This window comes from Gallus gallus, chromosome 1 (assembly GCF_016699485.2).
Source record: "Gallus gallus isolate bGalGal1 chromosome 1, bGalGal1.mat.broiler.GRCg7b, whole genome shotgun sequence".
NCBI lineage: Eukaryota > Metazoa > Chordata > Aves > Galliformes > Phasianidae > Gallus > Gallus gallus.
Window position 1 is genome coordinate 36,630,853 of NC_052532.1, and position 24,613 is coordinate 36,655,465.

General features: G+C 40.8%; 1 protein-coding gene across 4 annotated transcripts in view; it reads left to right on the plus strand.

Annotated features, from left to right (window-relative positions):
• The window catches only part of TPH2 (tryptophan hydroxylase 2), a 74,518-nt gene that overhangs the window by 9,251 nt on the left and 40,654 nt on the right, over nucleotides 1-24,613 (plus strand). For all 4 annotated transcript variants that reach the window (XM_040674768.2, XM_040674469.2, XM_040674540.2 and 1 more), the window contains exons 5-8: nucleotides 917-984; nucleotides 6,506-6,702; nucleotides 8,269-8,404; nucleotides 16,644-16,770. In XM_040674768.2, coding sequence (XP_040530702.1) covers nucleotides 917-984; nucleotides 6,506-6,702; nucleotides 8,269-8,404; nucleotides 16,644-16,770 — 528 coding nt within the window. The remainder of the gene's footprint in view (nucleotides 1-916; nucleotides 985-6,505; nucleotides 6,703-8,268; nucleotides 8,405-16,643; nucleotides 16,771-24,613) is intronic.

The following is a 24,613-nucleotide window of genomic DNA, read 5'->3' on the forward strand; positions in this document are numbered from 1 at the left end:
AACTCATAAACATTTCAAATCAAAATAAATTGTGTTTTCATTCCCTTTGCTGATCTGTGTATGTGAATGGTAAGGAAAAAATCTGTTTTGCTCTTCAGCTGTGACTAGGTGATGGGAGCAGCCCATTTAAGTCATGGCACTTGAGGAAATTTAAATGCAGTTTCAGAGCTACTAATTGTAGCACATAGATAACTTTACTCTTTTCCATCTTCAAGAGGTTGCAAGTCCTGCTTTGAAAGTAGGTGGCTCTTTTGCAGTCTAAAACCTGAATTGTCTAAATTTTTTTGTAAATATATAAGGGAATGTTTTGATTTTGAGTAGCTTGAAGGGCTGTTACTGACTAGTCTGTATGTGTAATACAGCTCTTTTGCACTTAATATGCAAAAAGTAAGAACCTGCTGTAGTCTAATATGTAGGGAGTTTGATCTACAGCTCAAATTGGAGCAATGTGTGTGTTTGCTGTTGGAGGCTGTTGGCTCAGTCTCTAATGCGTTGGTTAAAATGGCAACTGCTGAAGTAGCATCTTCAAAATGAGTTACTTGTGAACTCTCGGCACCTTCTGTCTTCTAGTGATGACAGATGTATTAAGAAAAGGTCAGTTATTCTGCTTTATGCCTGCCTGTAGATCTCCATACAGATTAAGGAAAACCTGCATGAGATGAAATGACAGGAAAACAGTTTTGCTTTTTCATTGCCTTGGAAAAATGACTACCTATGCACAAACCTATCTTAAAAACAGCCCTGTGGGACTTTGGTGGGGGAAAAAGGCAAAAGATATTTTTCTCTTACAATCCATAAGATGGTGTTAATCAAAATACAATATAATTTGGTACCAGGTAAACACTTTAATGATTTATAATTCTCACAGCTAATTTTCTGTCTTTGTTATAAATTACTTTCTTCTTCCTTGCTTAAGGGATTTAAAGACAATGTCTATCGACAGAGAAGAAAATACTTTGTGGATGTTGCCATGAGCTATAAATAGTAAGTACTGGTATAATTCTTCCCTGGGCTGCTGACTAGTTAGAATTCATGCTCTACTTAATTCTGTAGCAGGAAGTTTTGCAGTAGACAAAGTCATCCTTTAAACTACCACTGGTGCAGCCTATGCAAACCTGATGCTTGAAATCCTGTTACGTTTTCAGAACAGATACAGGCAAGAGGGGAAAGCATTTGAAATGCAAGCACTACCTTTTCAGCATTTTATTAATAGCAGATTAAACTTAAGGAACTGTTATTAGTGAAAAACTGATGTACTGCTGAATTGTATGTAGCCAGTGTCCCTATGCAGTTGCTATATGCCAAATCATTATTCACTGTTTGAACCATAGAAATGCTTGTGAGGAGAAGGATGCTTGTGCTGCTTGTGAGGAGAACTGTTAGACATACCTGGAAGAGCACCCAGAGGAAAGTGGAGTACTATGCTTCGCACAAGGGCTGTGTTCGTCATAACAGTTTGATTCCTACCATTGTAACAGGATGAATTCTCAAAATTAGTCACAGTTATGACGAAAAATGAAAATGAATGACATCTCTACCTTTGGGTACAGGATAAGAGTCAGGTCCTGAGGATCCCAAGATTTGGTCCAAATCTGGGAAAGCTGTAGTTAACTTAACAGTTAATGTACAGTTATCTGTTGCTAATTGAAAAGGCAATAACAGGACATGTTCCTTTTCTTTTCATGCACTTAACATGGTGGATGCTGCAAAATGCCTTCTATGAATGTTGCTACCACAGCTATAAACTTCCCAGAATTCACTAAGTGGATTTCCCTGTAGTTTATGAAGCTGGTGTCTATGTAGGTGTGCTGCTTGTGGTTCCACCTTCTGATCTTTTTCCATGTCAAATCAGTATTTTTGATTTGCAGCCATCCCTGGAAGTTAGGAAACTTTCTGTGCTACCTACAAGTACCTACTGTGTTGCATTTTTCTTCTCAAGTAAGGATTCAGCTAATTCTAATTAGGCTCTGTTTTGTTTGCCCTCACTCTCAGCGGAAAGAGCATACTAATTTCATATTCCTTTCCATATTACCATACAATTTCAGATTTTTGCTTTTCTTTTTCTCCTTTGAGATTTCAAAGTATATTGTTTAAAGAATGCAGAGCTCAACAGTTATTTTCTCCCTTCACAAAAGGCATATCCTATCAGGAAGCAATTCAGAAAAGCATTTAAGAAGTTTTTTTTTGGTTTTGCTTTCTTTGTTCTTACTGTACAGTTAATTCATGAGCTGTAGAAGACTGGAGGTTGGGACAGGAAGACTAAGTCTACTTTGCGACTGTATAATCCTAATTATCTTTCTCCTTGACTTTTGTTCCACTCCTGCTGTTATGCTGTTACCATTACAGTAAATGTCCAGGCACCAGTGTTTGGTTTCCCTTTCTTCAGCCCACGGTGGCATTTGTCTCAGTGCTCATGGCACTCATCCAGCACACTGAGCTTCTGCATGCTGGGACAGGGTGGTGGGTGGAGAAGCTTTCCCGGCTCTGTGTTTTGATCCCTTTGTCAGTGTAAGTGCTAAGCTTAGCCAGTTTTCAGATTAAAGAGGAGGCAAGTTTTTTGTTTGTTTACAGCTGATTGATTTTATTTCCCAGTCTCATGCTTGCTGCAGAGTTAGTTATTTCCTAACATTTGCTGCAGTGTGAAATGTCAAGCAGATACCTGTGGATGAGGGCATACTGTGTGCTTCTAGATCTCTCTTGGTAAACTAGGACAGTTCTCCATTTGTTAGTAAGGAAAATCGTAGTGCCCTGCATCTCTCAGCTGCTAAGCTGTTGGCAATGTCTTCCTCTTTTCTCCCCCTCTAAGCTGCCTAAGTGCTGGAAAGGTCCTGCTGGCTCACTGAGCAGTGGTTGGTATTCTGCTAGAAGGATATTTTTTCCCCTGAAACTGACAGGAAACATCTTTTCAGAAAAAATCTTGCACATTCCCAGAAAAAGAGATAAAAGGAAGAAAAATGCTTTTCCTTCTTAGATTTTGAAGACTCAGTAGCCATTTCTGCAGTTAACAAAAATCAAGCAATTTGAAACAGAGGTTGTTTAGGGGCAAGTCTGCTCAGAAATACTCCCTCATCCCAGCGATATTTTCAAACATTATAAGAGATTTCACACTCTTCATGGTAGCAGCAGGAGCAGGAAAATGAGATTCTTTGAATGTTTTTAGCCAGGAACCAAAAAATGGCTTAGAGGCCACTGATCTGCACAGTTACCTAAAATGTGGCAAAAACTCATTCATACTCCTCAGATCTGCCAACATGGCTTTTTTCACCCCTCAGACATGCCATATCCACAGGGCTGTACAGTCGGTCTCTCTCTGGATATGTGTGCTCTCAGAGACAGCCCAGGGAGGAGAAAATCAGCTCCAGGAGGACTTCGTACTGCTACAGCTGAACTATTTCTGCTACCCATGCTGGTGCATTCAGAATTAGTTTAGGTGTCTTGACACTACATTGCAGTCTCATTGCACCTTCTTTTGTGGTCTGCAGACTACTTGTAATTTATACAAAAAGAATAGGTCTGTCGGGAAATGTTGGGAGAGCTTCATGATAACCTAAAATACAATTGTGGTATACGGACTTCTCTTAGAGGCAAATTTAGAGCATGGTCACTAACCTCTCAGTATTTCTTCCTCAGTGAAAGCTGAGGTTGGTGCATTTCTGATTTTCATCCTCCAGTGTTTAAAAAATACCCCAAACTTGGTTCTTTAAAGAAAGTAATGGAGAGCTCTGGCCACAAAAAATTGGCTCAAGGAAATGGCTCTGTCAAAAATTGTTCAGTTGAAAATCCCTGACTGACATTTCCTTTATGAGTTGCTGTTCTGTGGCAGTAGATGTCCTCCTTTGATTGAACATAAAGAGGCCTCAGCTGGGGACAGAGAGAAAAACGCTAAGATGTGAATCTAGAGGAGCAGATCCTTGCTGGTGCTAGGTGTTAAAGGGAAAGATGTGTTAATAGAGCACATCAATGAAGATCAGCTCTGTGAAATAAGTGGACCAAAAAATAAATATTCCTCCCTTCTTCACTTAGCTTATGTCCTAAAGATAGTGAAAATGTGTTAAACTTGCTAATTAGCCCTTTGAGACTGATTAGAGATTGAAAAAGTGTTGAGAAAATTAAATCTGGGAGAAAAATGCAAGGCTTATAGAGGGAATTCATAATGTGAGTTGATAGCTCATGACCATGGCAAAATGGAAAGACCCCGTTTTAATAAGGGGAAATAAAAATTCAGGTTAGGTTAGTCTTTAATGTCCCTGCAAAGCCAGTTTGCTTGTGGCTGACTAGGCTGTCCTTTGGTGTGATTTATTGGGTGATGAAAGCAAGGTGGGGCTTATTTGTAAGAGGGTGAGAAAACTGAAAGAATGGCACGGTCCTCCTCTGAGTTTGCCTACCTCCATCCTCTCAATAAAGAAAGCACTCTTAATAAAGAAAGCAGTATCACCGTCATCTTAAAGTAAGTTCAGTGCTCCTAGGCATAAATTCTAATAAGGAATTAATGTTCAGTGAACCTTATTTCAGTGCTAATGAATTAATTGAAACAATTGCTATATTATAAGCCTAGTAGTGAACAGTGAAAAAGCTTCAGGACCTTGATTTTCTTTATACCTCTCTAGTAACATGCTAAATAGAAGCTTGATTTTTTTTTCAACTGGTGCTCAGATTTCTTTAGCTTTGTTGGGCCAGTGCTGACCTGTACTGGCAGTATCCATAGTAGAGGTTGCATCTAGGGAAAAGGAATGAGGCTCCTGTACAGCTCTGGCAGCCCCAGGTGGGTGGAGTAACAGTCTGTTTGTACCTGGTGTGTATGATACGATTTAGAGTAGTTCTGTTATGCTTCCCACGAGCTGGCAGGCAGCTTTAGATTGATGGACTGTGCAGGTGAAGACAGATACTGGATCTGAAGGATTGACTCCCACGGCATAACAGACATGGACCCAGTGCAACTTCTGTTGGTGAGCAGTGCTTCACCACAGACATTGCAATTCTTGTCGTGTCTGCAAAAGGGTGGCTGAAGGGGAACTGGCAGATTTAATGTATTGGATGTTCAGCACGTCTTTGACAAGTGTGAGTGCCTCATACAAAGTATCCTTTGACTGACAGATACTGCCATGGATCAAAATACTTTGATATAGTGAAAGGCGAGGGGATTAAATAGTAAGTTTTCAATAAAGATAAGGGGACAACCACAAACGAATGCAGGGCAGAGGCTCTTCTCTTTGTGCATGGAGAGACTGCTTAACAGCAGTCGCATGCAACAAGAGGGCTCATTCCTTGTTACCTGGCATGGTGAAGATGGGATTATAAACCAGGTGAGAGCCAGGAGGGAAGCTCAAATGACCTAGCAAATAGACAGCACTGTAGTTTTCCTGCTGTAGTGGGGTTTCCTTGTGCACCCTGTTGGGCCAGCCAAGGCTGCTCTCTGGGACTGGAGGACGCTGCAGCACTGAGCTGGGAGTACCCACAGTGCCCTGTAGGTGGGCTGTGGGAGGTAGGAACTTGGAATCCCTCTGCCTGATCTGTGCTCATCAGCAGTCTGAGAGAAGGATACCTGAGGAGGTGGCAGATTTCATAGTTGCTCGTAGTAGATTGTGAACGTTAAATCCAGAGAAAGATTACAAAGTTTCTAGAGGGAAGTCATAATGAAAGATGAAGACTATGTCATGGGAAATTCCTTAAAGCTAAATGCAAGGCAGTGCAAATTGGAAGGAGCCCCTCACACTCTGTGCTGTCATTCAGTTTTGAATTAGCTGTAACCACTCGAGGCAAATCTTGGATGTCAGAGACAGATCAGCAAGCTCCCTGGGAGGCTCCTGCTCTGCAATTTCTCTGCATCTATGTAAGGCGGAGGAGGCAGAGAAATTATGCAGAAGAAAAATACTGAGAGATGTATTTAAAGTCTTAGTTTCACTTATTCTGGGCTGCTGGCTGCGAGGTGGGCTTCCTCATCATGTAGTCCTGAATGAATTTAGGGTTCCAAACGCAGGTGCACAATGGTCTGAATAATAAATATGTGTATTTGTTGTTTCTATGTGTTTCTAAACATCTAGATAATTGCCTAACCTTCATTTTTTAAATGATAGTCTGTGAACATTATGTGTTATAGGGAACGGATAGAGCATGCGATCAACTGATAGTCTTACTGAATGTACAAGCTAAACCGAATTTGGATCTTCAGCTAACCATTACAAAAACAACAGTGGCAGAAAGCAGAGCTATTACTTTGGTATACAGATGGATCATATAAGAAATCCGTCTTTCTGTTATGTTATGGAAATCCATCTCATTGCTTATTAAGAAATGCAGTTCTTATGAAATAACTGTAATATGTACAACATAGCATTAGGAAAAAAATCTAAGGAAAAAGTGTTTAGCTATCACTTTAAAGTAGTTTGTTTTTTAACAGGCTCTATATAGTTATAACTAAGTAGCACAGAAATTCTGCCATCCGGAGTCGATATACAATCTGATTGTATTCAAATATACTCTCTATCCCTTTTTTTTTTCCCAACAGTGGCCAACCCATTCCCAGAGTGGAGTACACAGCTGAAGAAATTAAAACATGGGGAGTGGTGTTCAGGGAACTCAGTAAACTCTATCCCACCCACGCTTGTCGTGAATATTTAAAAAACTTTCCTCTGCTGACCAAGTACTGTGGATATAGAGAGGATAATGTGCCTCAGCTGGAAGATGTTTCTATTTTTCTTAAAGGTAAGATTCATGTTCGATTTATCAGTAGGTAATGCTTCTTGAAAACACTCCTTTCTGTTAGAATGTAATGCAAAGTGTATTGAATAGAAAGGCTCCCAGTACTATCAGCAAACTGTGGTTTATAATCTTCATGGAAGAGGATTTGCTGAGTGAGGATGGTTGTATGTGTTTGCAGGTATGAAGCTGAGATGAGTTAAATAATCACATGCCGCATTGGTGTTGTCCTACGCAGGGAGAAAAGTCCTTCTATATGATGAAAAAGAGCTGAGTTAGCTCTGCTGTTCTGATAACAGAGGGTGGGTGTCCTGGTAACCACAGTGTGTGTTCCCACCGTATCTAGGCAGTTAAGGAAAAGGGAAAATATGAGGCTCTCCTGAATGCTTAAAACCTCACGAAGCTCACATTGATGTATGGAGAAAACTCAGTGGGGTTCCATGGGTGATCTACAACTTCTATGGTATTTCTAAATGATCAGGATATTACACGTTTTAGTTTGAAAATACTCTGCTTTCTCATCTGTGATGGAAACGTATCCCATGTGGAAGGAGAGGCGGCGCAGACAAGAACAACCTGTTGGTTTTTAACTCTGCAGCTGCTGAAGCGTTCAGTTAAGATTTTCTCTTCTCCCCAGGGGTTCCTTCAGACACACATACTTATTCCCAAGTCTTCCTCAGGAGCTCAGGAATTAAAATACTTTAAATTTTTAACTAAAAGAAATGCAAAATTGGTAATGAGAGGCTTACTTTCCCCAGTCCCTGCTTCATCCTTAACTCTTGTTTGTCAATGATTGCATTTACTGATAATGGACTCTTTGATCATTCAATTTTGATGTGTCCTTCTGGGATTCTCATGGACTGCAGTATGATCACTAAGGAATTAGGCTCTTTTTCCCTAACTAGAAACTCAAAAAATAGCATTTTTTTCACAAATATGTTTTTAGGTTGAATAGAACACAGTAATATCTGTTGAAGAAATGCTTGGAACAATCTCTTGTAAACACTTGCAAGGAATTAAGAATGAGTTTGGGAGAAAAATGTCCTTTTCAAAGTTACTCAATCTGAAATAATTCTCCACTGGGACTACTCTGTCAACTGAACACTTTGTTAAACATTTAAAGGAGGACTTCAGATTTGAAATTCAGTATTTTACTGTCACAAAGCAGTATTTATCTGTAAAAATAAGGACAGGTTTGGTTTAATCGTATTTTGTTTGTTTTCAGTACATTTTGCAGGAGTCATCCTCTGTTTTGAATAACTTTCTCCTGCTTTGCTACCAGATGTAAAAATCAGACACTTTGTGATTTGAGAACATCCCTTACGGCACCTTACCTTCCTTTCTATACAAAGTTATTTAAACAAACTTCAAAGTACCTCGAGCTGTTTGCATTAACCATATGCTAGCAATGCAAAACAATTCTTGTACTTAATAGATCACCATACATAATCTTCATCTTCAGCCCAGACTCTCCATGCCATGTTTCTGGTAATTAACTGCAGAACATTGCCTGTCCTTAGAAATTGATATAGTAATATATAATACAGTTTTTTATTATCTCCTTCACTTCAGAAAGGTCTGGCTTCACAGTGAGACCGGTTGCTGGATATCTCTCCCCCCGAGACTTTTTAGCTGGCTTAGCATACAGAGTTTTTCACTGTACTCAGTATGTACGACACGGCTCGGATCCTCTCTACACCCCAGAACCGTAAGTTGCTTCAGTTGCTTTAGTGGTGAAAAAATATGCTTGTAGGATTCTTAAAAGACCCAAGTGAACCAGCCAAGGTTGAAAAGAGGAACCGTGTCACAAATGTAGTTATCCTGTTGGTGATAAAACCCTTCACTCTAAAGAGTCTGAGTTTAATTAGAGGTTTTCTCATGGACTTTTTACAAAGGTCTTAAATAGCTGTGTTATTTATATGGTGGATTAAAAAATCTACCTGCATTATTTTGCAGTGGAAGATGGAGCTTTCAAATATGTATTTTGAAAAAGTGGCTGCAATTTGATTTTTTTCTGATGGACAACCAGGGAAGAAGCCTGAAAGGGAAGCCACAGATCTCTTGAAAAAATTTGCTTTTGTAATTATAGTTTGGTTGTCTTCTCTCTCCATTTATCTTTTTGGGGCCAGACTTCACAGCTGAGCTTTGTATTGTGCCTGTGAAACAGCAAAAGCAAATCATGAGGCATGGTTCTCTCACCCAGAGAGGGTGTTACGTATGAAGTTTGTTACAGAGAGCATACTAGGAACAGGAGAAACTTCAATTATGGCTTTCATGGAACTACACTGCAGCTTTTTTTGAAACAGAATATTGTGTGTTTAGATGAAATATTTTAGCCGTTGATCTCTTGATGAAAATTTGGAGGGGAAAAAAGGATTAAAGCCATTTCAGTTCTTGTGTTCTGTGCTCTGTGCAGTAGTAACATGCCAGCCAGTGTGGAGGTAGTTTCAACAAAAGTATCCTCTAATCTTGCGAACCACAGGAATGGCATTTACGCAGTGAATCACTTACCAGAAAGCTAGCGTGAAATTGCAGCATTGATTATTCAGCTTATACTACTTTCTGTAAAATGTGGCAGAAATGAAGGGTTCATATGTACGCCACGTTCAGTCATGTAAACATTTGGACCCATGCCTAACTTTGATTTCATGAATAGAGTGCTGAAACCATGGAATAGTATTTTTTTGGATGTGAAAGGATTAATGGAACTACGTATTAAGCTGCATCTAAAAATGCTCTATCGTTATTCTGAACAGTCAGAGCCTGACTCTCTGAAGAGTCAGCAGGTGGTGCTGTACCACGCATATCTACTCACTTTTTCCTCAGCATGCGAACAGAGCTGAGGTACTGTGAGGCTAGTTCTGTGTGCACGTTTGTATTGGGTAAGAGGTGCTGGCCTCTGAATTAATGCACTCAATTCTGCAATCTCTGTAATTAGGACTTTAGTTTTTGCAAGTTTTAGGGTAATTGCTGCAAAACCCAGAAAGAGGGGCTTGCATGTATGGTGCTGGACCTTCTCTGGTCTATCTGAGAACATCCATAGATATTTCAAAAAAAGAAATTACACTTAGGAAATACTAGGCACTGCATCAGATATTTCCTTTGGTGTTTGCAACAACTGCCAATACTCAGCAATACTCAGATTTTTATTAACTTAGTATAAAATTAGCAGTGTGTTTTCATCTATTGTTAGGGGATTTAGGTATATAACTCTAAGTGGAACATCATCCAGGAAGCAAGTAAGTATGCCTGTATTTTTGCTAATATTCTCAGGTTCATTGGTTTGTATATTTGTGACCTGTATAGTTTTCAAGATACTTTCAGAATTACACGGTGTATCATGCTATAACCTTAGTAATTACAACTACTTTCTGTAACCTTTCTGGTCATGGCATCTGGAAAGTCACTATCTGGTAATACTTGTTAAAATAGAATGAAAATTTTTGTTCCCTGTTTGGGCTGAGCTTAAAAATTCAGGTTTTGGTCTTAACAGCTCTAAATATGACTAATAGAGGAATGAAGTTGTCATGCCCTAATTATGTTGCTTTCTTTCTGCAGACCTGCTTGTTCTGAAACTATTTAACATGTGCACTGACTAGGAGGAGCTCCATTGGAAAATTTTGAAAATCCCTTTCAAATTGTGTGTGATTTCTTTCCATAAAATGGAGCATATAGAAATTGTTATTGGAAATGTAGAGTGAAATTCTGGCTTTGTTGAAATCAATGGCAAAACTAAACTGACTTGAGCAGGGACAGCTCTTCATCTTCTGCAGCAGCTGCAATGCCCTGAGATGTACTAGTTGATATATGGGACCATAATGAGGTTTGCTGCAGGTCCATGGCTTGGTGAATGTTGCATTTCAATGATATAAACCTGCTAAAAAGACTCCTTTTGACTTCAGTGGGCTTTCCATCAGATTTAACACCCAGGCTGTAGAGCTAGATACAAATTAGAGAGTTCATTTGGTTTGATCTGTATCACTACTATATGCATTTTAAAACATTTCTTCCTGAGTTTCATTATGTTCCTACTACATTCACAGAGTTATATAGATTTCCACTGCTCTGCTAACTAATTTACTTCAAGAAAAATCTTTTGCTGTGAAAAGTGCATTACAAAAATCTTATTTTCTCTGAGCAATGTGTGGGAATAAATTAAAGGAACTTAATTATTTTCTGAATAAAACAAAACAAAAGAATCAAGCCTTGGTAGTTAAGCAAAGAATTGTGTGTTTAGACTATCTATAAAGGACCAGACTGGCAGGGAAATCTAAGGGACTCGAATGATAATCTCAAATACTGGTTCATGGTTCTTCGTGGAAGGTGTGGGGTTTTGTGGTGTTTTTCTGTTATTGTTTTGTTTTTTGTTTTTCCCCATGTTCTTTGTGTTTCAAGCTTCCTTCTTTATAACTACTCAGTTAAAACCGTGGTTTTAATGGAAAAATCTACAAGCAAAAGGCATAAGAGAAGTATTTTCTGTCTCCACATTCTCCTTCTCTTACCAGGAGAAAGACAAGTTTACAGGGCTAGGCTAGCCTTTGTCTGTTCTAGTTTTGTGTGCAAGGTGGAAGTGACATAAAGAGCCTGTGCTCCAGTGCAGAACTAGGAATAACACGTCTTTCCTCATTTGTTTCTGGGAGCTGCAACTTCTGCACAGGAAAACAGAGATGTAGACACTCACTCAGGTACCACAGGCATTGCAGAATCCTTCCTGGAGCCAAGAACTTGAAGCCAGTCCCACTTCATTTTCTTTGTTCTCCTTATTTGATCTACTAGTATGAAGTTATCTTAAATAGATCTGAACTGGTGAAGTGTTCAACAATCTGTTGATTTCTTCAGTGTGGATGGGAAGTGGAGTTACAAGCTCTGGACTTCCAGAGAATGCGTTTGTGGCCCCTTTCTGCATTGAAGGTAACGGTTAGAGAAATCAGACTCCTCCACTGAATTGTTTGGCACTGGTAATTCTCTGTGTATCCATCATAGGGCAAACTCCATTTTCCTCCAGTTCTTTGCGTTATTAGTGAGCTAAACCTTGTAGGAGATGACAAGAAATTGTTGTAACTGGAACTGAATTAATAAAAAAGGGTCATTACCCTTTGATTATCCACTCAAGTGATGCAAACCATCTACTGAACAAAGAGATGATACCATGCAGAGCAAGCCAATTTTTCAATCACAGAGTGGCCTGGGTTGGAAGGGACCTGAAGGATCATGAATCTCCAACCCCCCTGCCACAGGCAGGGTCACCAGCCTCCACATTTAATACTAGACCAGGCTGCCCAGGGCCCAATCTAACCTGGCCTTGAACACTTTCAGGGACGGTGCATCCACAACCTCTCTGGGCAGCCTGTGCCGGCACCTCGCCAGTCTCATAATAAAGAACCTCCCCCTGACATCCAACCTAAATCTTCCCTCCTTCAACTTAAAACCATATCCTCTTATCCTGCTGTTATCTACCCTTTCAAAGAGTTGACTCCCCTCCTGTTTATAGGCTCCCTTTAGGTACTGGAAGGCTGCAATTAGGTCACCCTGCAGCCTTCTTTTCTCCAGGCTGAACAAGCCCAGCTCCCTCAGCCTGTCTTTGTAGGGGAGGTGTGCCAGCCCTCTGATCATCTTCATGGTCCTCCTCTGGACCCCCTCCAACAGCTCTCTGTCTTTCTTGTACTGTGGGCTCCAGACCTGGATGCAGTACTCCAGATGGGGCCTCCCAAGAGCAGAGTAGAGAGGGACAACCACCTCCCTGTCCCTGCTGGCCACCCCTTTTCTGATGAAGCCCAGAATACGCTTTGCTTTCTGAGCTGCAAGAGCACACTGCTGGCTCATGTTAAGTTTTTCATCCATCAGGACCCCCGGGTCCTTCTCTGCAGGGCTACTCTCAAGGACTGCTCCTTCCAGTCTGTATAAATGCCTGGGATTCCTCTGGCCCAAGTGCAAAACCTTGCACTTCGCTGTGTTGAACCTTATTAGGTTCACCCAGGCCCACCTTTCAAGTCTGTTGAGGTCCCTCTGAATGGCATCCCTTCCTTCCTCCATGTCAACTGCACCACTCAGCTTGGTGCCATCAGCAAACTTGCAGAGGGTGCACTCAACTCAGTCATCGATGTCATTGATAAAGATGTTAAAGAGCACCAGTCCCAGGACAGACCCCTGGGGGGCACTGCTTGTTAGCAGCTTCCACTTGGGCATAGAACCATTAATCACCCTCTATCTATGGCCTTTCAACCAATTCCTTCCATCCATCAGATCCACATCCCTCCAATTTGGAGATAAGGATGTGGTGGGGGACCATGTCAAAGGCCTTGCTCAAGTCCAGGTAAATGGCATTGGATGCCTTCCCGTTGTCCAGCAATGCCGTCACTCCATCGCGGAAGGCCACCAGATTGGTTAAGCATGACTTTCCCCTGGTGAAGCCATGCTGGCTGTCTTGGAGCACTTGCTCATTCCTCATGTGATAAGAATGTCGTCCAAGAGGATCTGATCCATAATCTTCCCAGGTACAGAGGTGAGACTCACCGTCCTGTCATTCCCTGGGTCCTCCTTGCTCCCTTTCTTATAAATGGGAGTGATGTGACCCTTCCTCCAGTCATCCAGGACCTCACCTGACAGCTACGACTTTTCAAATATGATGGAGAGTGGCTTGGCAACCACCTGAGCCAGCTCCTTCAGAACCGTGGGATGCATGCGATCCGGCCCCATAGACTTGTACGCATTCAGTCTCATGAGGCAGTCTCGGACTTGCTCTGCCCTTACAATGGGGGGGGGGGGGATTTACTGCCCCAATCACCACCTAGACATTTAGGGATGCAGGGCTTAGGGACGTGAGAAATATTAGAATCCTGGCTGCCAGCAAAGACCGAGGCAGAGAGCTCATTCAGTACCTTCGCTTCATCCATTGAAGCCAGTTCTCCTTTTACATTTACCAAAGGAGGTACACTCATTTTGGCCTGTTTTTTTCTGGCCAATGTACCTGTAGAATGTCTTTATGTTGTTTTTCACATCCCTCACCAAGTTCAGTTCTGCCTGAGCCTTGGCTTTCCTGATTCCACATCTGCAAGCCCGGACAGCATCCCTGTATTCTTCCCAGGTGACACACCTGTGTTTCCAGAGCTTGTAGGCACCTTTCTTTGCCCTCAGTATGCCCAGCAGGTCCTCGCTGAGCCATGCCGGTTTCCTGCCTCCTCTGCCTGCTTTCTTACTCCGAGGGATGGAGATCTCTTGTGCTCTCTGAAAGGCATCCTTGAAGAGTAGCCGGCTCAAAGTTCAAGTCTGAACTCTAATGAGAAAAGAAGTGCTATCTAAGCTACAGGTCTTGTGGTAGGAAATTTGATCATCTTTCAAGTCTCAGAACACCACCAAGCGAAAGAGCGTGGAGGCAAGAAAAGAAAAGCCTTCTTGTCAGCTGTTTTTGAAGAAAAACAGATAGAGAAAGCAGGAATCTCCTATACTATAGAAGGACATGCTGTGAAGTAGAAAATAGGGAGAAAAGATCTTATTTTCAGAAAGAAAGACAAACTTTCCTGGGGAATGAGGAGGGGAAAAAAAGCAAACGATTTTCTTTAGCTAAGTAACTAAATCTGATTCTGTTCCTGGTGAGCTGTACCTATCAAACATGTTTCTTAGCTGTTGAATAGAAAGATAAGAATACAATAAAGGTAAGCATACAATCATAGAAGATCCTGAGTTGGAGGGTCCTGAGTTCGATGATCCATAAGGATCCATAAGGATCATTGAAAGCAACTCCTGGCTGCACACAGTATCACCCCAAAATCAAATCCTATGTCAGTAGTGTTGTCCAAATGCTTCTTGTGCTCTGTTGGCTTGGTGCTGTGACCACTGCCCTGGGCAGGCTGTTCCAGGGCCCAGCCACCATCTAGTGAAGATCATTCTCCTAATGCCCAGCTTGATCCTCCCTAACACAGCTCCATGCTGTTCCCTCAGTTCCTGTCACTGTCACCAAAGAGCAGAGCTCACTGCTGCCCTTCTGCTCCCCTCAAGAGGAGCTATAGGCCGCCTTGAGTCCTCCCCTCAGCCCTCAGCCTCCTCTTTTTTAAAATCATAATCGTAGAATCATAGAATGACCTGGGTTGAAAAGGACCACAATGATCACTGAGTTTCAACCCCGCCTAGCCAACCACTAGACCAGGCTGCCCAGAGCCACGTCCAGCCTGGCCTTGAATGCCTCCAGGGATGGGGCATCCACAGCCTCCTTGGGCAACCTGTTCCAGTGTGTCACCACCCTCTGAGTGAAAAACTTCCTCCTAATATCTAACCTAAAGCTCCCCTGTCTCAGTTTAAAACCATTCCCCCTTGTCCTATCACTATCCACCCTCATAAACAGCCATTCCCCTTCCTGTTTATATGCTCCCTTTCAAGTACTGGAAGGCCACAATGCGGTCTCCCCAGAGCCTTCTTTTCTCTAAGCTAAACAAGCCCAGTTCCCTCAACCTTTCCTCATAGGAGAAGTAAGTGCACTCAGTTAGTATTAGTGCAACTGAATCTCTAGTTAATGTCTATGGAACATGTGCTTATGTGTCATAAGCATCTACTTATGTCCCCCGCATCTTTTGGAAGTACTTATGCCTAGGAAAGAAGAGAAATGAGATTTAGTAATTATTCTAGATGATCGAGTGAATTATTCAAATGTGAACTTAGTTCCAACTTGTCACGTACGACTTCAGAGCTGTATGCATCTCACCAACAAGTGTGAATGTAACATGAGCAAATGTTGGTAAGCATATGTCAGTGAGACCATCTGAGCCGAGAAGATGGCCTACAATACCCTAACTGCATTTCTGATATGCTGTTGCTGAGGCAAACTAGGAATGCCAGAAGTGCTATGGTAATGTTCATTTGCACACAGTCAGAAGATACTGTCTATCTAGGCATAGTTGGCACAGACTTTATGGTAAGGAATAGTGAATAAGAATAGGAAACTCTAAATTATACATAGTGTTGTTTTTCTGTTTATGATTTATCTGAAGTGTCAGGTTCTGTGTCTTTTAGAACAAAAATAGTTTATAAAAGACAAATTGGATGATTTTGGATAGAAAGCAGATAACTTGATGTTTTCTCCTTGCCTTTAAAATATTTGTTTACAGCTTAAAAGAAAAAAACAAGAGAAATGTCTTTGAAGAGACAAAAGCAAAGGAAATGTCAGATCCGATTTTTAAAGTGAACTTTACTACCAAGTCCATTATTTTCTGTGAACAAATGCACCAAAAGTTTCAGAATTGTTTGAGAGCTTTTGGAGATGATGCATGTGCACTTTTGTTTGTTTGGTTTGCAGTTTTTTGTAGACTTAGATTTGCACTTTGTTGTGACTAATAATGCACTTACAGGTGTGGACAGTAGTTCCTTCTGAAACAATACATGTTATCTGCTTTTTTTCTGAAACCTGCTTGGTGAGAACTGGACTTCATAATAAAAGTAACCACTGATTACAGTAGGAAGTCAGGGCAAAAGGTGAAGTTAGACACACCAGACACCTTTGTAATTATTGCGCTAAATTTCTACAGGTAAGTTGCAAAATGTTTGGCTGTGGAGCTGTACCTGGATGTAGAAAGGGGAATGGAGAAGAGGAAGAGTTTGTGTTGTATTTTGTACTTGATTCATGTGGATAGAATTGCTGTAAACTGTACTTGTAAGACAAGCAATTTGCTCTTCATGGAACTAAGCCTGGAAGACAACAGTGATTGTGTCTTCCCAATTAGCCTGTAAATGATGGGGAAATCATGGAAAAAGTGGCGTTAACCCATTTAATAGAAATAAACCCATGTCTTTCTGTAGAACTGTGCACAGGAAAGAACCGTAATGTAAAAAACATGTTTTGTGGTAAGACATCTTGAGTAGAGGTCTGACCCATATGAAATGGTTTATGTTAAATTGATTATGGAATTACTATGGCATTTATTCCTGTAATGGCTCTCTTCTCATTTCCATTCCTCTAGGGATACATGCCATGAACTTTTGGGACATGTGCCTCTACTTGCTGATCCTAAGTTTGCCCAGTTTTCACAAGAGATAGGACTCGCTTCATTGGGAGCATCTGACGAAGATGTTCAGAAATTAGCCACTGTGAGTTAAATTGTTTTGTAGCATGCTCTCTCTTATCTGTCATCCTTTTTGGTTGGTGAAGTGACATGCATTGTTTTACCAGCGCTGGTTCAAATTATGAATGACTGTGCTGTGCTGTGACAATCACTGAGCTTTAGGTCTTTTTCCATTGTTTTTATTAGGAGCAAAGCTAAACACACTAATCTTTGGGTAATCAGTTTTATTATTTATGTGGAATAACAATCCTCTTACAAGGGTTCACTGAGATGGATTTTGTTTGCTTTAAGGTACTGAAAACAAGTAAGTGAGGTAATTTGGGAAAAAAAAGAATAGAAGAAGAAAATATTTTGGTGCATGCTTTCAGCTCGGCTTTGTTAGTTCCTCTGCAGGTGGCCACTTTGGCTCTTAGAATTGCTGTCCCTGCATTCACTTATCAGCCTTGCAGATGCTCACTGCATTGTAGTGTGTGGTGGATTTTAAAATGATTTTACATCCTTACTACTGCTCCTGTTGGAGAATATGTAGTTACTAAGCCAAGATTGAGCAGCAGTAGATCTAGACTGTGGTCAGCTGCCTTAGCCAGTGGCTGTGAGCTGAATTTTGTACTTCATCAATATAACTGGACACTATTAAAAGCAGATTAAAAAAAAGCTCTATTAAACTATCATAGCTTTGATACACTGGTGTCTTAGAGTCTGTTGAAAAAGCAGTTCGTACCTGTTTTTTTTTCTTTTTTTCTTTTTTCTCCTGTGGCTTTCCAGAAGAGGCCAGCAAATTTATATCATCAGACAGCTCCACTCTCTGCTTAGACAGGCTTGATGTTTTGCTCCTGGTCTCTTCCTCTCACACACTTCAGGATATGTTCATTGCTTTTCTAATGGCTATCTGCTGAGAAGAAACTGTTGTTTGTAGGGAGGACTCAAGAATGTTGTGTGTCTATTTGCAAATTTGTTATGAATGGACTTGGTAGGAAGCAGACCTACTCTGTCATGACCTGCAGCCTCAAGAGGAGCTAGCTAACTGGCTATTTCTGCGGGTACTCTGAGGAAAACGGCATGTCCAAGTCTTTCACCCCATAATAACCTCAGATGACATGGGCATGGGCCTGTTGCAGCGAACAAGGTTGAGACTAACCTGTTTGGGAGAGATATTAATTTAAAATGACCTCCGAATATTATATAAATGCTTTTACTCTTCTCCCTCACAGAAATTCAGTTATGACTGACTATGTCATATGAACAATGAACTGCTCCCGAATCACAAAGCCAAAAATAAAAGAAGACAGTTGAATCACTTTTCCTTATCATGCTGAGAATTTGATATCTGAGTCAAAGTTGATTTCTCCTCCCATGCTGGAAATAGCTCTTTCAGGTGGAAGAGACATTTAGAAAAGAGCCTTATGGTAACCCAGGTGTTGTTATTTTTTTGCACAATGAAGAGCTATTCTCCCCTGAGGCAGGTGCTTGACAAATACAGAGATGTAACTTGCCCTAAAATTTGCAATGTAAACAAAGTCAGTTTGAGAGCAAGTAGAAAGAACATCTCTCAGTGGAGAGGGTGAGGAGGCCAAGAAATGCATTCAGTTGGGCACCAAATGTCACTTGATGTGCTATTAACTGACTTTTGCAATATTCTGTCCCATTTCCAACCTAGATTTAAAAAAAATAATAAAAAAACCCCAACACAGAATCAATAAAAGCCAGATGCAGCAAGCTGAAAAATGCCAGCCAAGAGTCTTAATGCAGAGAAGCAATGCAGGTTGCAGCTAGGCAACTTCAAAATAAATAGAGAAACAAATGAATGGAGAGAGAACATGCATGTTAATGAGCTTGAAGGAATATACCCAAAGCAAGCTTGCCATTATCATGACCTGTTTCAAAAGATAGTGACATTAACAGCTGAGCCCCTACAGGAAGGACAATGGCTCTGGATGAGAAGAAAATGCCTCTTAGGAATTCAGACTAGAAAGGGAAGAATTATTACAGGTGATTTCCTGATCTTCCGCTCCATTCTGCTCTCAAAAGCCACTGTGTATCTGCCTTGATAGATCTGCTGTTTGTGTATGATCAGTCTTGAGCTACAAAGGAAATGTGTGGGTGGCTTTGTCTCTGTAGATCTAACATGGTGCATGGAGAGCAAGCGGGAGCCTGGTCCCTGGGCAGGCCAGGATAATTTGGTAAATGGCAATTAGTCACCTCTGTGCAGTGCCACTGAGGGCAGGGATTAAATGGGAGAGCATTGCAGAGGTGCTGGTCAGCTGGAGGGGGGACACCTGCAGGAGAAGAGGGCTGAAAAGAGAGGGATTTGAGAGTACCCCATCCTCTTGTTGAAGTCTTTTGGTCAGATTGGAGCGAGGGGAGTGGAATGGCTGCTGCTCCTTTTCAAACTTAAGCTCTCTTGCCTTGAAAAATGGAATACTGAAAGATCCTAAAGACTGCATTTGCAGTAGTTTCTGAGAGATGCTGTTTCACTTACAGTGTTTTAGGGGAGTAAGAAAAAACAAATGATTGAGAGACAGATTACTGCAACAAGGCAAAATATTACCACAATCCACTTTTTTTTTTTCACTTGTCCTGTGGTACAATGCAGTTACTAGCTGAGGAAATACAACATTGACTGTGTATGTCTGGGTGCTAATTACTATCATCATAACTAATGTCTTGTGCTACTCTGTGTGACGTTCTAAAAGATGGTTTTGAGGTGATTTTTCAAATGTGCCTAGTCTTTCTGTTTATTTTAGTACCGTGTGAAAACAGCCTGTCTTTTCTACTTAGCTCTCAAACTGTAAGCTGAAGGGGGGACTTGACAAGAGGTGTTTCAACTAATTTATATAATATATAATTTACAACACATTTAACAGCAGATAACATAAGGTTTTGTCAGGAAAATTGTACAAAAAATATACCACAGTTTATATTCTGATATAACCTTGTAATTTGTGGACCTAGGAGCTGGAGAGCTGCTGTCTTTGTGAAGCTGCAAGTTGATAAGCAGGATTCTTTCTTTCTTACTGATGGCAGGAATGACTCCCAGCTCCGGTTGGGTTCTTTCAGCACAGCTCAAGCTGACTTTTGCAAGGCAGTAAGGAGAGGATGTGTATGCACAATCCAGTCACCACCAGTCAGTTTGCTCCACTCCGAAAAGAAGCGGTTAGCACAGTGTCTGTGGTTTGTATGCAGTTTATCACCAAATCTTTCCATCCAAGAATTTAACAATTAGGGACTAATTAGTCCCAGTATGTTTTTTCCAATAATTTCTTGCTGGACGGTGCACTTAAACCTTCAGTTCTGCAGAACTGAAAAAAACAAAAGGCACCTTTTCATTTTTCTTGACAATGTTTTTCCTGGTATTTTAATAGCATGGGGCTATTGTTTTTGTCTGCCCTTATGCAAAAGGGCCACAGTAGTGAATTGAGTCAGAATCTGAAGGAATTGTGAGGAGTTGTGTGATGAGGTCTTGAAAATGCGTTTCAGGCTTGTTATAAATTTAAATGTTTTATGTTGCCTGGATAATGACTGAGGCCTACTGATGACTTTCATTTGTCTCTGTATGTATCACATACTAAATATTTTACACACGTACGCCAGGATAAAAAAAAAAAATGCTCAGAACTGCCTATCTGGGAGAAGTTGATGGTAATTCCTGTGAGCTCATTTGCCTGTCTTCCTAAAGGTCTACATTGTCCAGTTCTCTTGCCTTCATTCTGGTTCTTCTCCCATACTGAACAACTGGCACATGATTCACGTCACAATTATACATTGTTTACTGAGGTCATAACCAGAATGGAAGAAACAGGAGCATTGCGGACAAAGGGTGGGTTGCATGTGGTAACACTGAATTGATATCTTACTGCAGAGGACAAATTGTTGTGATCTCATCTTCAAAACAACAGATAATATACACAGAGGTATATACACAGAAGTACTATCAACAGTGCTAGGCCATAAGTACAGCTTGTGAGCTGGGTAACTGTCTTCCTCCACAAAGAAAGAAATGGAGCAGAGAAGAAAACTATGAAAATGCTTGAGATTTTGAACATTCTTAATATGCATCTGAGAAATTAAGGTTTCTTGAATATTCCTCATTCATATAGCAAAATGATAGACAACAATCTAACCACTGCTCTAAGTTTGCTGTCAGCTTCCCTGCTGAAGCCATTCTGCCCTATAAAAATAATTTTGTACTGGCCACCTAAAACCTACTATCACAGCTGACGAGCTGTGGCATTCACTGAACATTTTGAAGTTCAACATTCAAACATTTTTCTGTATCCCAAACGTTATGCTGTATTGCGTGACGAATGCCAGGAGTGAGCAGAGCGTGTAACCTAAGTCCAGTGGTGACATAATGGAGTTTCTTGTAAAGGAGATGCTTCCATCTGTGCCTGTAGCTTATTAATAAAAGAGCTGCAGCATGAATTACTGAGAGTGAATATGATGTAAAAACTGCTTGAGTAAATTCTGACAGACTTAAGAGAGTCATGAAACGACTCTTGACTGGGCTGCCTGTCACTTAGAGAAGATGAACCAGTTCCCAGTGTAAAAGTTAGGACTGTATATAAAGTATGTATGAAGGAGCCAGACGTCGTCCTGCCAGACAGCATGAGACTAGAAATACTGACATCTGTATTGTTCATCATTTGGGAAGTAAAAGCACGTGGCTAGGGCTGTGTCTGCTCCTGATTTTCACCAGGCAAAGATAACTATATGTATAAATTGGAAATTGCCTGAAAGCAAAATCTGAAGGGATACAAGAAGCAGAGAACAAGGGTGGTGGAACATTGTAGTCTTCTCAGTTGTTGCAAAGTCACACAAGTCTGTTTGAATCAGGAGAATTGGATTTCTCTTCTTTGATAGACGAGGTGTTGCCGAGCACACAGACTGCAGCTCTTAAGCATGCTCTAATATCTGGTTTTGCTCTGTATAATATTCTGAAGGTATTAATAACAGATAATGGTCCCCAGATTTTAAGGACCTGTTTCAGCAATTCTTGATAAAATAATTGAAGTGCTGTTGTCGAGTCTGTCCTCCAGCATGTGTATCCATATAGATGAGCAGAAAGGTGAGCAAAAAAGATAGTACAGTACATATATCACTGAACCATACTAACGGAGAGAAAAAAAACTGTAGATTCCAAGGATCAATATTTAATATTTTAGAGCACTGCACTGTTCCCTTGCAGTGCATTTTCATTGTCATCACAAGGGCGATTCATGGCACGAGAACAAAATCTCAGCAGCAATGCCTGACTAGCTTTGTATCTCAAAAACAAATGACTGTACTACATAAAAAATAAGCCAGTGCTTCAGAGATGTTACTACAGGGAGAATGTGAAGAGTTCTGTTGATGAAATGGGAGCAGACACTCGATGTCTTCGGTGGGAATTGTGTTTGTGGAAGTCTTTGTTCTGGGTTTGGACAGCCTATTGCCAGGTTTGGATCTGTAGGAACTGCTGTACTGGTCAGCCCATGTGGCTGATGGCATTGTTCCTGAACAACTGCTCTAGAAGAGGGTAAGAACAGGATGAGCACACCTGATTCTTTTCAAAAGTTTTCCAAGTTTCTGACCACAAAGAATCTCAAGAGACTCTTAAGCCAAATGTGGTTGTAATGTATTTAATTATCCAGAGCAGGTATCTGTTCAGTGACAGCTGTCAGTCCTTGAAGATGTGAATTTTTAGTACCTACCATATCTTCTACAGAGGGCTCTGTGTCTCAACTCTTCACTGTCTGATGAACTGTCTCATTTGGTTGTTCCTAACCTGATTCCTGGTTTTGTTGTTGTTGTTGTCATGTGGTTCTTTATTTGAAGAGAGAATAATCAGTCAAATCTGTACTCTTTCTCTATGCCCCCATGACTTCACAGAATTGCATCATTCTTTGTCTCCTCTTCTGGATTGAAAAGCACTAGTTTATGTAGTTACTCATCATGAGGAAGATGCTCTGTAACTTTGTGCATGCATTTCTTCTCTGAACCTTTTCCACTTTCCAGCTGGAACTGGAAAAGAAAGAGAGAGGATATCTGTACTGTCAGACTGGGGAACAGGGTAAATGAACAGTTCCAATTCTAACGTGACGTTTAGTTAAGAGTAACACTGCAGAGTTGAGCTAGTTTTGAATGTGCTCCTTGCAAAAGTGGGAGTCTGTATATTTCAAAGACTTTCTGTATGTCAGCAAAAGTGGACCTGATGCTGTATAGCTGGCATGGTCTGCTGCTTTAGGAGGGGACAAATGAGCTGTATCTAGGTGCAGGAGGGGAGCAGGATTCAATAGATCCATCTCTATCAACCAGCATCACTGTTGAAGTGTGTGAGTTCCTTCAGTTTCTGTTCAGCAGAAGGTGCAAAAAGGCAATTCTGCTGCTGTACATTCTCTGAGGGAGTGGGAGAGGTAATTAAGGTGGTGGTGAAATCATATTGCCAGCCAGAGCTGCGAAGGCAGGGAGCTGGACTGCTGCTAATGAAATTGTTCTTTCTTTTGTTTGTTCGCTTTTAATTTGTGAAGGGTGGTATAAAATATTGGCTTACAAAACATTTAATACCCAAAGTTCCTGTTTTTATCTGGTTTCTAGGCAAAGTAGGTCATCACAGGATGAGTTACATCTGGAAATGAAACATTTCATGCTTCGTATGGGGCCAGTGTAAATTAAGAACAGCAAGGAGAGTTCATCTGCTGTTAGGAGGTGATACAGGATGCATTCTAGCAGTTGCTTGGGTCGGTGAGCTCTATGAGAGGATCTCAGGTTGCCCTACCAGACCAAATTTTGCACCCGCAAGTATCTGAAAATGATGTTGCTTAATAATATGTTTGTATGTTTGTGTACTTGGGCCCTTCCCAAGTAATGAGGAAGCTAGATGGAAGAGAGGACTAATTTGACTTAATTGGGAGCAGGGAAGCAATTAAAAATTGTTGTGGAAATAATATGACTCCTTGTAGACAGGATGCAGTTTATGAAGATCAAGCCCTAAGCAGTTAAAAGTGCTGAAGAGAAAGCCTCTAATAAAATAACAAACTACAGCAAGACACTGGATTTGTTTTTATTTCTTGTAAGATTATGTTTCCAAAGTGGTTAGATCATGATCTGCAAGCTTACTGAACTGCAAATACAAATTTACACGCACACAAGTAATACGTTTTGACATATAGGTTAACAAGAGAATGGTGCAAATTTCACACAGCAGTGGCTTGCTAATTACATTTGTTTATTTTCAGAAGCAACTTCATTTTCATTAAGAAAATGCAGAATCTGCAATAGTAATCTTTGCTGGTAGTTCAGCAGCTCACAGAGAATGTGTGCTCTGCTACAACGGTAATGAAAGTGATCCTCGACTAAACAGCTCAGGAAGAATTTGTAGAATTTAGGAATGCACACAAATAGCAAACATTTACCATCTCAGCGTTGCATGCACTTGAGATAGGTTGAGGAATAGGTGGAAGCAATCTATGAATTTTGATAAGGTTTTTTGCATATTTTTCTCTTTTGACCTCGAGTTGGAAATATATTAACAAAAGGGTATAAAGTGTCTTTTATAGACCATATGTAACTGGGACAAATTGTTGCTTCCAGTGAGCAGCAGTTGCACAAGTGTTTTGGGTAATAACTACAAACAAAGCACATAACTTATAGGAATAAATATTTAAAGAAAATGGGGAAAAAACAACCAACAGTAGAGGAAAGGTTCAGAGCATGTTGCTGCTCTTTTGGACTCTCCCTGTGCCTTCACCTGTATTTTGAAGGAAAGAGATAGGCCTGGAATCTGTGTAGATGCCATTCATACTGACATTGCTATGCTGATTTTTCTCTGTTTATAGCACATAAATATGGGAAACTCATTTGTAAAAATGCATTCCTGTACAGTTCAGAGC